Source organism: Dreissena polymorpha, chromosome 8 (genome assembly GCF_020536995.1).
Source record: "Dreissena polymorpha isolate Duluth1 chromosome 8, UMN_Dpol_1.0, whole genome shotgun sequence".
Lineage (NCBI taxonomy): Eukaryota > Metazoa > Mollusca > Bivalvia > Myida > Dreissenidae > Dreissena > Dreissena polymorpha.
In genome coordinates this window covers 57,275,546-57,288,714 of record NC_068362.1, presented here as the reverse complement: position 1 = coordinate 57,288,714, position 13,169 = coordinate 57,275,546, and the positions used below count along the sequence as shown (strand labels likewise).

General features: G+C 37.2%; 1 protein-coding gene across 2 annotated transcripts in view; it reads right to left on the bottom strand.

The window, feature by feature from the left end:
- Positions 1-13,169, bottom strand: part of LOC127842400 (transient receptor potential cation channel subfamily M member-like 2) — a 59,087-nt gene that overhangs the window by 20,398 nt on the left and 25,520 nt on the right. For both annotated transcript variants that reach the window (XM_052371887.1, XM_052371888.1), the window contains exons 11-18: positions 11,310-11,376; positions 9,020-9,136; positions 7,626-7,756; positions 6,972-7,237; positions 4,969-5,112; positions 1,760-1,979; positions 866-1,045; positions 161-292 (exon numbers count right to left, since the gene is read on the bottom strand). In XM_052371887.1, the coding sequence (XP_052227847.1) occupies positions 161-292; positions 866-1,045; positions 1,760-1,979; positions 4,969-5,112; positions 6,972-7,237; positions 7,626-7,756; positions 9,020-9,136; positions 11,310-11,376 (1,257 nt within the window). The remainder of the gene's footprint in view (positions 1-160; positions 293-865; positions 1,046-1,759; positions 1,980-4,968; positions 5,113-6,971; positions 7,238-7,625; positions 7,757-9,019; positions 9,137-11,309; positions 11,377-13,169) is intronic.

Genomic DNA, 13,169 nt, shown 5'->3' with positions numbered 1-13,169 from the left:
CTGTAATGACCTTGGTTTGAATACTGTTAATACATTATTTTCCAAATCAATTAGAAAAATTAAACAGTCATTTGCAAAACTGTAAAAACGTCCCTTGCAAATAATTGAAAAGCAAAAACCACAGAATCATAGCATAAGAGCACTTCACTATCCTACTTACAGTGTGTATTTCGTCAATGAAGAAGGAGAAGACCCAAATGACCATGACCCATTCTAGAGGCGTGACCTCGTAACGTTTGAAATCCACCAACACCATGTAGGAATGAGCTATCAGAAACACAGCATACGCCACCTGAACACAAAGTAAAAATATAAAAAAAAAACAAGATTACATCAAAAGCATTTTACCCTTTACCACTCAGCTACGTATTTTTATGCATTTGTGGTCCCTCGGAAAGTTAAATTTAATAAAAACCCTTTCTTACTCGATTCAATTTTTAAAGGCTTCATTTCCAACCCTAAGATACTGATGAGCAGCAAGCAGGATAAAACCTAAACAGACTCGGAGGCTGTTCTGGTTTTATGCTGTTTGCACATAGCCATTTTCACTTTGCTTCTGAGTGGGAAAGGGTTAGTGATACAGACATGCATCTGCGCAGGATTAGCAAAACAATAAAGCCTATAAATGTGAAGCGGCATGTTGTTATGTATAGAAGCTAGTCATTATCATTCAATGTTCAATGGTACAAAGACCTTTAGATGTCCATTAACATTTTATAACACATATATTATAGACTTAGTTTTGCCATGAGACAATCTTGCATTTCTGTAAACCAGACATATTCTAGAAAATAGGGAAAAGATAGACCATATATATGGACTATAGAAAAAATAGGGCAGCTAAACAGCCATTAAGAATACCAACCATTCCATGCGCAAACTTTGATAAGGGTGAAGAGTAGAAGATGGCAATTTTTTGGACCCAAGCGCGAATTTTCTGGCACCAGTTGCCAGTGCCATTGTTGCCATCGTTCTTTCCAACGTCTAGATTGAGGATTTCCAGACCAAAAATGATGTAGGGAGGGAATATGATACACAGAAACATCTGCAAAACAGAGGCACAAACGTCTTACAACATTGTACAAAATGAATTTAGGAAAGAGACATCAAAATCCAGATCATTTTGGTGATTCTCACACACAAAACATAGAATTTCCAGCTGTCGACTTATTTTTTCTACATTCTGTGTATACTTTTAGTATATCAAGAATGTTTTCATTTAAAATGATTGTTGTTTTATAATTGTCATGTCTGCATGAGTACAATGTCATTAAATAATTTTTGTTTAACAGAAGTCTCTTTTCAGTTAAAATCCAGATAAGGTTAAAAGTGAAACTTGCAAAGACTAATCTGGGAAGAAACTTTAAGCACATGCATTAAGCCCAGTTTTCCCAGAACGAGGCTCAAATAAATGGCAATTTAATTTATTTTACACAGTTGATATCCTCCAATGCGTATGTAAAAACAAGAGCACAACATAGTGGGTTATAACGCTCGGCTGTGGGTGCAGTTTTGAATAAATGAAAGCTTGTCAGTGACCTAGACCTTTGACCTAGTGACCCAAAAATGGGTGTGGCGTGTAGAACTCATCAAGGTGCAGCTACATATGAAGTTTCAAAGTTGTAGGTGGAAGCACTTTGATTTTAGAGCCAACGTTTTAGCACGACGCGGACGGCGGATGACCAGCTGGCTATGACAATACCTTGGGTTTTCTCTGAAAACAGCGGAGCTAAAAATCATGTTATGAAACATCACCAACCTTTGGCAATGTAAATAGTATTCCATGTTTCCATTTCATGTTGAGAGAGCTAAAGCACGTAGGACTCGAGAGGAACTTTGTATCGTTTGCAGAGGCAGCAATCTGCAGACATGACATCTCGTTGAAACACGGAGACTTGCGCTCAACTATCATCATTGCTTTATCTGGGTCGACCATATGGCAGGCGTTTAACACGTTTGTTGCAAGGCCCTCGAACTCCCTGGAAAAGAAGCAAACCAGTATAAACACTGTATTATGGGAATTTGGAATAAGACATTAAACTTGGAATGGTCATCATTTTGACGATTTTCTCAAACAAAACTGTTAATTTCCAGTTGTAATCTATTGTTTGTAATATTCTGTCTATACTTTTAGTGTTAAAGTATCTGTCCATTACTTTTCATGAACAGTGATTGTATTTCTTATCATTTTAAGTGTTTTAAATTGTGTTTATGTATCCATGCATTTTTTTTCTAGTAGATCAAATTCAACATCCAGTTTTTAACTTAAATCTATTTATATCATGCAATTTCATATATAAGTGTCTATTTTATGTATAATTTGTCAAAATTCTTAAAAACAACAGGTAAAAGTGCATATGATTTATTGTTGAAAAAAAAGTTTGTTCTAAGATTGATATCTTATTCCAACTTCACATTATAGCGGTTTTATACAGTTATTTAGTTTAAACCTGATTATTTTAGCTCAATTGCATCAAATGCCTAAGGCGTATTTGAAACTTCTGCACCTGAGTCTGCATTATCTGAGGACCCGAAGTGTTGCCAAGACCTACCAAACTGACTTGCTAGACTCACAAAAGTTGGGATGAATTTCAATTATAGCCACAATTTCCAGTAATTTAGTTCTTATCAAAAGATTTTTAAATTGCTGTGGTCTGGGATTGAGGGGGTAAGCTGAAGTACAAGGAGGAAACCCCTTCTGTCCGGTACACGGACCACTTACCAAGCTCACATGCTCCTGGAATGAGAATTGAACTGGGGTGCCAAAGTGAGGAGCACATGTATTAACCACTGTGCTAACCAGACAGCCCAAGATAGATATCAACCACTGCGCTAACTGGACAGCCCAAGGTAGATATCAACCACTGCGCTGACCAGACAGTCCAAGATAGATATCAACACTGCGCTAACTGGACAGCCCAAGGTAGATATCAACCACTGCGCTAACCGGACAGCCCAAGATAGATATCAATACTGCGCTAACTGGACAGCCCAAGATAGATATCAACCACTGCGCTAACCAGACAGCCCAAGATAGATATCAACCACTGCACTAACTGGACAGCCAAAGATAGATATCAACACTGCGCTAACAGGACAGCCCAAGAGAGATATCAACCACTGCACTAACTGGACAGCCCAAGATAGATATCAACCACTGTGCTAACCGGACAGCCCAAGATAGATATCAACCACTGTGCTAACAGGACAGCCCAAGGTAGATATCAACCACTGTGCTAACAGGACAGCCCAAGGTAGATATCAACACTGCGCTAACAGGACAGCCCAAGATAGATACCAACCACTGCGCTAACCGGACAGCCCAAGATAGATATCAACACTGCGCTAACAGGACAGTCCAAGATAGATATCAACACTGCACTAACCGGACAGCCCTAGGTAGATATCAACCACTGCGCTAACCGGACAGCCCAAGATAGATATCAACCACTGTGCTAACCGGACAGCCCAAGGTAGATATCAACCACTGCGCTAACCGGACAGCCCAAGGTAGATATCAACCACTGCGCTAACCGGACAGCCCAAGGTAGATATCAACCACTGTGCTAACAGGACAGCCCAAGAGAGATATCAACCACTGCACTAACTGGACAGCCCAAGGTAGATATCAACCACTGCGCTAACCGGACAGCCCAAGGTAGATATCAACCACTGCGCTGACCAGACAGTCCAAGATAGATATCAACACTGCGCTAACCGGACAGCCCAAGATAGATATCAACCACTGCGCTAACCAGACAGCCCAAGAAAGATATTAACCTTTTGACACTTAGATACGTTTTTTTATGTATTTGTATTCCCTTAAAAAGTTAAATTAAATTAAAGACCTTTCCTACTAAATTATTTAAAAAAAAGTGAATACATTCCTTAAAATGAACATAATTATGTGTTTGCTAAGTTAGACGGAAAGCTTTCCTTAGCATTAAGCATGTTGCGATTGAATCATCATATATTTAAAGCGTCTCATAAAAACAACATTAAATGTTATGCTCAACAATCAATCGCACTTGAATCTAAAAAACAGATTTAAGTTGTTCAATTATTTGTGCAATCATATCATATGTAATCATGGCAACAACAATTTATGCATGACAAAAAACCTGACTGAAAATGTTTTGTTATTTTTATTATTTGAATGGGGCCATGGACCCTTTAGATTGGGAACACATGCACAGTTTTGACTAAAATTTGGAAATTAAGCTGTTGTCTTTTCTATTAATTTTTTTATTGAGACTAAAAGTGTTCTTCATATTACATTTTCGACTTACAGGCTGAAAAGGAAGATGAAAGCGAAAAAAAGAAGAAACAATTTTATTGTGAATTTTAAGCGGAATTAAAACAAAATAACTGGCTAAATTTGGTTCTCACAATTGAACAAAAAAAAACCCAATGAACTGGCATATTAACCATATGGCCCTCTATGGAAATGTATGGAACATGGATGAAAAGTATTTGGCACACTTTCACTGCAAGGTGATTACTTATTTAAGTTTTCAACTTAATCAATAAAGAAACTTGAAATAAGCAGTTCACTCCACTAACGTATTGTGGAAGTAGTTCCCTCCACTAATATATCACATTTTAATGAAAAGACACACTGACAAACGGACTGTAAAACCAACAGAGTGACTTCAATATTCCTCCTCCTTATTTGTAAGATTATATAATAAACGACTATTCCTAATTCCCCTTTTTTAAGCTCTACAAAGAAAGTAAAATTATTTTTATTCATAAATCCCGTTACTTTTATGGTTCTTCTATCCTAGTAAAATAAATGATTTATCTTTTATTTCCGTCACTTTTTGAGTTCTTCAAACAAAGTTTAATAAATTAATATACTTTAATGGTTCTTCTATCCGAGTAAAATGAATAATCATTCTTTATTTTCGTCACATTTAGAGTTCTTCAAACAAAGCATAATAGATTAATATCCCTAATTCCGTTTACTTCTTGAGTTCCTCAAAGCCCTCCTGCAGATGAGACTCATGTTTGGGCAGGTACTTGGCCATATTCTGAAAGATTCGGGTCGCCACAAGGGCGCTTGTGATTGGTTCGTCTCCAAGCTCCCAGAACAGCTTTGCCATCTCTTGGCTGCAACAGGAAAAGCGTCTGGCATTAACCAAACAATGCTTAGACTAATGTCTAAATGGAAGATTCAAGAAATGCTTTCACTTTGAGTCAAACCTGGAAATATCCACCTCTATTTACATCATTCTTTATAAAGAACATTTTCTTAATGACAAAATGTCCAGTGGTAGCCTGAATAAATTCCAACGCTGGATGTTTCGTTCTTGGTTCTCAGACTCTTCTGTATTCTTAATTCTAAGAATGGGTTGGTGAATACAAGCAATGGCTAATTAGTCAGATTGTGTTGATTTGTTTTCCTATTTTAACCCTTTACCACTTAGATATGTATTTAACCCTTTACCACTTATATACGTATTTAACCCTTTACCACTAACCGTAATTACTCTAAGTTTTCGGACACCCCTTTTTTAGCAAAAATAATTATTTTTCGTGACTCTTAATTTTCGAAACACGAGTTTTCGTCCATAATTAATGTCTCTAAGTTTTCGGACAGTATATTTTACAGCGCTATTTTACCAAATTTCGGTCCTGTTTTTGATATCTTATGACACTTCGATCATTGGGTTTTACAACCAGATTAACATCATAAAACATGGCAGGTGCATGCCTGAGGGCAACGGACCATTACATTTGTGTTATTGGGTAAATAACCTTGTTAACCGGTATTAAACAATGGTTCCCTGATAGCATAAGCGTTATGACAATTACTGGGGGTTGTGCCAATTAACAGTTCAATTATCTACTGCAATGGTACTCCCCCTTCTCAGTAAAATAACTGTGGCAAATACTAAACGCTTTAAAGTGTGATGCACCCTTTTGCAAGTTTTACGAACAATGGAAGGTGTTAGACAACAACTATCGGAAATGAACAAACAAATAATTTATAGTTTGCTTTTTTATTTCGTTAATTACAGGTTCATACTAGCGAGTATCAGTACATCACATGCTCATCTTTGAACTCGTTGGTCAAAGTACAACCTTGTAGTAGTTTTCGGTCAAATAAATTAAGCATTTAAAATTATTTAAAATGCAGTGCAAACATATATAACTGTAATTTGTACTATACGGCATGGTATTTTACAAGCACGTGCTATTACTGGTAGTCGTTGATACAATTGACACTATTTTCTGACACTTCAATTTTCGACTCTAAGTTTTCGGACACCTGTATTTTGTGAATATTTTTCGTATCTAAGTTTTCGGATGCGAAAAAAAACAAAACATTTAAGTGTCCGAAAACATAGAGTAATTACGGTAGATACGTTTTTTGATGCATTTGTAGTCCTTTAGAAAGTTACATTTAATTAAATACCTTTCTTACTAGATTCAAGTTTTGAAGGCTTCATTTCAAACCCTTAGACACTGATTAGCAGCAAACAGCATAAAACCTAAACCGACTGCGAGTTACTCACAGGCTGTTCTGGTTTTATGCTGGTTGCAAAAGCCATTTTCTCATGGGGGAATGGGTAAATAGAACATGTAGTCATCTGACAAACACATCTAGAATTTTATCCAAAGTTCTATTAAAAACTGATAAGAGATCAAATGCATGAATATGTTGTATGTATGGTTGTCTATTAGTTAAATTTGAAGGTTAGGGAATAGCCGATATGGCATATTGTGAATTTTAATTTTCACATAAAATATTAATGTTCACAAAACTCCCCACTTTTTTTTACAAAGAAGTCTCTTCTAAACAAAAATTCAGTCTAGGCAGAGAGTGTTATCCCAAAATAACCTGAGTGTACTGCACAGGCTAATATGGAAAAACATTTAATGCACATGCATTAAGCCCCGTTTTCCAAGAATGCAGCTCAAATCTCACCTCACACACATCTGAACAAAGTCAAAGTGGCACTCACTATTTCAGCAGCAATGCCCACGTTAGCAACATTTTGTACGGACGCTGGAAGTGACGCAGCTTGGGATTCACAGCTGCCTCTTCAGTATCCCTGTCTAGAGGCACCAAAAGTTCTTCCATGGTGTCATATTTATCAAGAAGCTTGAAAAGCAGATCTCTTATGTTCTCAATATCCACAAACGTCTTACCGCCCGTCTTGTTTTTGTCCGTCTCATTTAAAGTTTTGCCGGTCAACCTGTGCATTACCTTGCCTACATAGCTTGGAATCTGTGAATGTTTGAAATAAAGTGAAGCTGATTAATTGTAAACAAGTAATGAAATGAATTTGAATCAATACTTTTATCAGCGAAACATTCTAAAAAACTAACACTAAAGCACCCAAACGTCCAAAAGATTCCCAAGAAATAAAAAACTACCTTCCACCATGGTTTGAAATTCCAACCAGTGAGAAAGATTGACCACATATTTCTAAACCAAACACGTATGCAACTTATTCTGTTGAATTCAAGCCTTAAAATTATAATGTGGAAATTTGTTTATGTAAAGGTTTTGAAAGAATCAAATGTTTCAAACTTGTAAATATCTATAAATTGAATGCACCTTGTAAAGGAAGATAAACTATACATGTATATAACAGACATGCAGTGTCACCTACATTCTCATAGAGTTCCACCATGACCTGCACTGTGAGGTACTCCTTCATGACAATGCCCTGACGCAGGATCAGCTCCACAAACTGCACCTTGTTCTTCTTCAATGCCTCAGTCAACACATCATGGAGTGTGCCTGAAAAAAGCAACCCAGTCAACAAGTCATGGAGTGTGCCTGAAAATAGCAACCCAGTCAACAAGTCATTGAGTGTGCCTGACACATAGCAACCCAGTCAACAAGACATGGAGTGTGCCTGACACATAGCAACCCAATCAGCATGTCATGAAGTGTGCCTGAAACATAGCAACCCAGTCAACATATCATGGAGTGTGCCTGAAACATAGCAACCATGTTAGCACATCATGCAGTGTACCTGAAACATAGCAACCGTGTCAACATGTCATTGAGTGTGCCTGAAACATAGCAACCAAGTCAACATGTCATGGAGTGTGCATGAAACATAGCAACCCAGTCAACATGTCATGGAGTGTGCCTGAAACATAGCAACTAAGTCAACATGTCATGAAACTAGTCTAAACTGAATTTGTTCCATCATTTTTGAAAGGTGCCCCTTTAGATAAAAAAACAACAACATTTTTTTGATAAAAATTGGGAAAATACCTACTATAAAATACAAGAGCACCGCATAACGGGTTCCACGCTCAGCTGCGACAGCTTGTCAGATTTTTTTTTTTTTTTTAGAGTTCAATGTGACCTTGACCATTGACCTAGTGACCCAAAATGGGTGTCGTGTAGAACTCATCAAGGTGCATCTACATATGAAGTTTCAAAGTTGTAGGTGGAAGCACTTAGATTTTTGAGCCAATGTAAAGGTTTTAGCACGACGCCGGCGGACGGCTGACGGCAGACGTCCGACGGCGGACAACGAGCAGGGTATGACAATACCTAGGGTTTTCTCAGAAAACAGCATCGCTAAAAATTGAGTGAGTGCTTTCAATATCATATTTAAGTTTCAAATTTTACTAATTTGTTAGTGTGGAAACCTTTAACTGGGAATTTAAGAAAAATATATACTTATTGAGAACTGGAATAAGACCAAATGGGATACAAAAAAAACGCGGATAAAACATTTGCACAGACTGGTCAAGAGTTACCGGCCAATGAGTCCACAAAACCTTGCATGACCTTCAATCAGAAAAGGTAGATCCTGACCAGACTGCGCATGTCATAAAAGCGGAAAGTATCATCCCTGATTAGCCTGTGCGGATTGCACGGGCTACTCTGGAACAACACTTTATGCACATGCATTATGTCCAGTTTTCTCAGAACATGACTCACGTGGTCAAGCTCATTCATAAGGCTCTTCTAGGATACCAAGGAGCAAAGCTTGCCACCCACAGCATTAGCCCTATTTTCGCATGACGGGGCTTAGCTCACCTGTTGACCAGAGGACGTCCTCCCTGAATATCTCCTCCTGGGCGATGTCCACCCTGTCCCAGTTCAGGGCCAGTTTTAGCTGACTGAGACGCTGCTGCTCGTCACTGCCCTTGCGAGCTGCAAACAGGGACGTACATATAGCTAGATATCATAATGTGGCCAAACAGGGATGTACATATAGATCGATATCATAATGTAGTCAAACAGGGACGTACATATAGCTAGATATCATAATGTGGTCAAACAGGGACGTACATATAGCTAGATATCATAATGTGGCCAAACAGGGACGTACATATAGCTAGATATCATAATGTGGTCAAACAGGGACGTTAATATAGCTAGATATCATAATGTAGTCAAATGGGGATTTACATATAGCTAGATATCATAATGTAGTCAAACAGGGTCATACATTTAGCTAGATATCATAATGTAGTCAAACAGGTACGTACATATAGCTAGATATCATAATGTAGTCAAACAGGGACGTACATATAGCTAGATATCATAATGTGGTCAAACAGGGACGTACTTATAGCTAAATAAAATCATAATGTAGTCAAACAGGGATGTACATATAGCTAGATATCACAATGTGGTCAAACAGGGACGTACATATAGCTAGATATCATAATGTGGTCAAAAAGGGACGTACATATAGCTAGATATCATAATGTGGTCAAACAAGGACGTACATATAGCTAGATATATCGTGGTCAAACAGGGACATACATATAGCTAGATATCATAATGTGGCCAAACAGGGACGTACTTATAGCTAGATATCATAATGTAGTCAAACAGGGACATACATATAGCTAGATATCATAATGTAGTCAAACAGGGACGTACATATAGCTAGATATCATAATGTGGTCAAACAGGGACGTACATATAGCTAAATATCATAATGTAGTCAAACAGGGACGGACATATAGCTAGATATCATAATGTGGTCAAACAGGGACGTAAATATAGCTAAATATCATAATGTAGTCAAACAGGTATTTACAAATAGCTAGATATCATAATGTAGTCAAACAGGGTTGAACATTTAGCTAGATATCATAATGTAGTCAAACAGGGACGTACATATAGCTAAATATCATAATGTAGTCAAACAGGGATGTAAATAGCCAGATATCATAATGTGGTCAAACAGGGACGTACTTATAGCTAGATATCATAATGTGGTCAAACAGGGACGTACTTATAGCTAGATATCATAATGTGGTTAAACAGGGACGTACTTATAGCTAGATATCATAATGTGGTCAAACAGGGACGTACTTATAGCTAGATATCATAATGTTGTCAAACAGGGACGTACTTATAGCTAGATATCATAATGTGGTCAAACAGGGATGTACATATAGCTAGATATCATAATGTGGTCAAACAGGGACGTATTTATAGCTAGATATCATAATGTAGTCAAACAGGGACGTACTTATAGCTAGATTTCATAATGTAGTCAAACAGGGACATGCATAAAGCTAGATATCATAATGTAGTTATTTCTGTTTGAGGACTTTACAAATTTGTATTTGTTACAGTGCCTTATTCTATTACTGATTCCTTTGAGCTTCATTCTGGGAAAACTGGGTTTAATGCATGAGCTTAAAGTGTCAGCCCAGAATAATCAGGGACAACATTTTCCGCTTTAATGGATATTTTGTTCAAAGGAAGTTAATACTTAATGAAAATACAGAGAAGGACAAATTTGTCATCCCTGATCAGCTTGCGCTGACTGCACAGGCAAATCTGGGATAACACTAAACGCAGATGCACTAAGCACTGTTTTCTCAGGGTAAGGCTCATAAAGCTAGGTCTCCTAATGTAGTTTGAAAGACAATGCTTAGTAAAAACAAGAGCACCGCATAACGGGTGCCACGCTCGGCTACGGGTGCAGTTTTGAATAAATGAAAGCTTGTCAGATTTTTTTTTTTTTTAAGAGGTCACAGTGACCTTGACCTTTGACCTAGTGACCCCAAAATGGGTTTGGCATGTAGAACTCATCAAGGTGCATCTACATATGACGTTTCAAGGTTGTAGGAGGAAGCACTTTGATTTTAGAGCCAATGTTAAGGTTTTAGCACGACGCGGACGGCGGACGTCAGACGGCGGATGACACGACGAGCTGGCTATGACAATACCTTGGGTTTCCTCCGAAAACGCCGAGCTAAAAAGCTGTTCTGTTGTAGAACTTGAAAATTTGCAGAGTTTACAAAAACAATCACTTTGGTGTATGATAAATCAAATATGTAGGCTATAAAAGCAACTCTACCTTTAAGCAGCACTGACAAGATTGCCAGATCCAGATCTTCGTGTTTGTTCATGTGAAAGATATGCATCTGAAAAACAGGATAGAAACATAGGCAGCGATAATTGGCGGTTCTGGCACATGGTCATCACCTTTACATTACTCCCACAGTCTAATGCTATGTTCCAACTGCCGTGGAGTCCGACACAATTAGTGACGTGACTGATATGTTCCCACTGCCGTGGAGTCCGACACAATTAGTGACGTGACTGATTGAGGTGTTTCTCTCAGATCTTATTCTTAGTTACCATGTGATGTGCAACCATAGGTCATGATACTCTGCTCTACCCTTGATTGGAATCTGATGGAAAATTACAGGGGCGACGGTCAGATCTCGAGTTCAGATCCAATAATATACTTTCCAATTGGAGTGTTTCAAATAAGTACACAATAAGATCTCAATTTGACATGATCACTACATTTGGATTTCATGAATTGGTATGTTTTTTTGTACTAAGTGATACTTTAACCTTTCTGTATTGCGAATCAAAAAGTTCCGTTACAATATTATGATGGTCCAGACATATTTGACCATTTAAACGATTTTATTTAATGCTTTCCAATGGTTTAAAGAGAAATATCAGTGAATTAAGACTGATGTTTCACTTTTTACAACAGTGAAAAATAACATTGAAATTTATCAATAATTTTCATTTTTTTACCGGACTTTATCTTTATTTATAGATATCTTTGGTTTCCCAATTGTGACCCCCAAATGTTACCAAGGGCGACTACTCTGCATTGAATGTTTGTAAAAACTGAAGGATAAGCTTCCTTTGAACATACATGTAATAACATTTCGGAGAGCACAAGAGTGGAATTATATTGTCTGAAATGGCAAAATAAAATTAGAAAATATAAAATAAAAAGAAATTTTGTTGGATTTCACGGAACATCGATTTTAATTCACTCGCGATCATATTTAAATATATTTTCACTCCTGGCTGCGCCACTCTTGAAAATATCATTTTCTATGATCACTCATATATTAAAATATTTATTCCACCAAATCCAACAAATTTCCTCTATGTATTCACAATAAGAGCCCAGACTGGAACCAACTAATATACATACAGCCTATAAACTTAATATCTTCTTAAGATCACAACAGACCATAGCAGAACGTGATGTTTTTCTTGCAAAAGATTCCAATCACCACTATATAGAAGTATGAATAGAACCAATTTGTTGCACCTTGTAACTAAACAATGCGATTTGATGAGATGACTCAGATAAACACTTATTCACAGATAATAATGTTAATCATTATAAACTTGTGAGCCTTTAAAAAAACGAGAGCTGTGTTTGTGAAACACAATGCCCCCTACTGCGCCGCTTTGAAGCCATATATTTAACCTTTGACCTTGAAGGATAACCTTGACCTTTCACCACTCAAAATGTGCAGCTCCATGAGATACACATGCATGCTAAATATCAAATTGCTATCTTAAATATTGCAAAAGTTATGACCAAGGTTTAAGTTTTGGGACAGAATGACAGACATAATGACAGGCAGACAGACAGGCCAAAAACAATATACCCCCAATCATTTGATCCAAAGGCATAAAAATACAGCTAAAATTTACAGACTAGAATATTGACTTCAAGATAACCTAGCTTGGACCCCATGCTGGTAAAATTGATGTTTCCATTGAAAACAATTATTATCTTTAGCACAAAGATTTCAGGGGTAAAACAAAATGCGTTTAAGTGTCATTTTACAATAAAGAACAAATGAAAAATCATAAAAATTTTCAAAATGTTGTGGTTTGTAAAAATTCACGAAAATTCCAGTAGTTGAAGATGTATTCAGTCATAACTTGT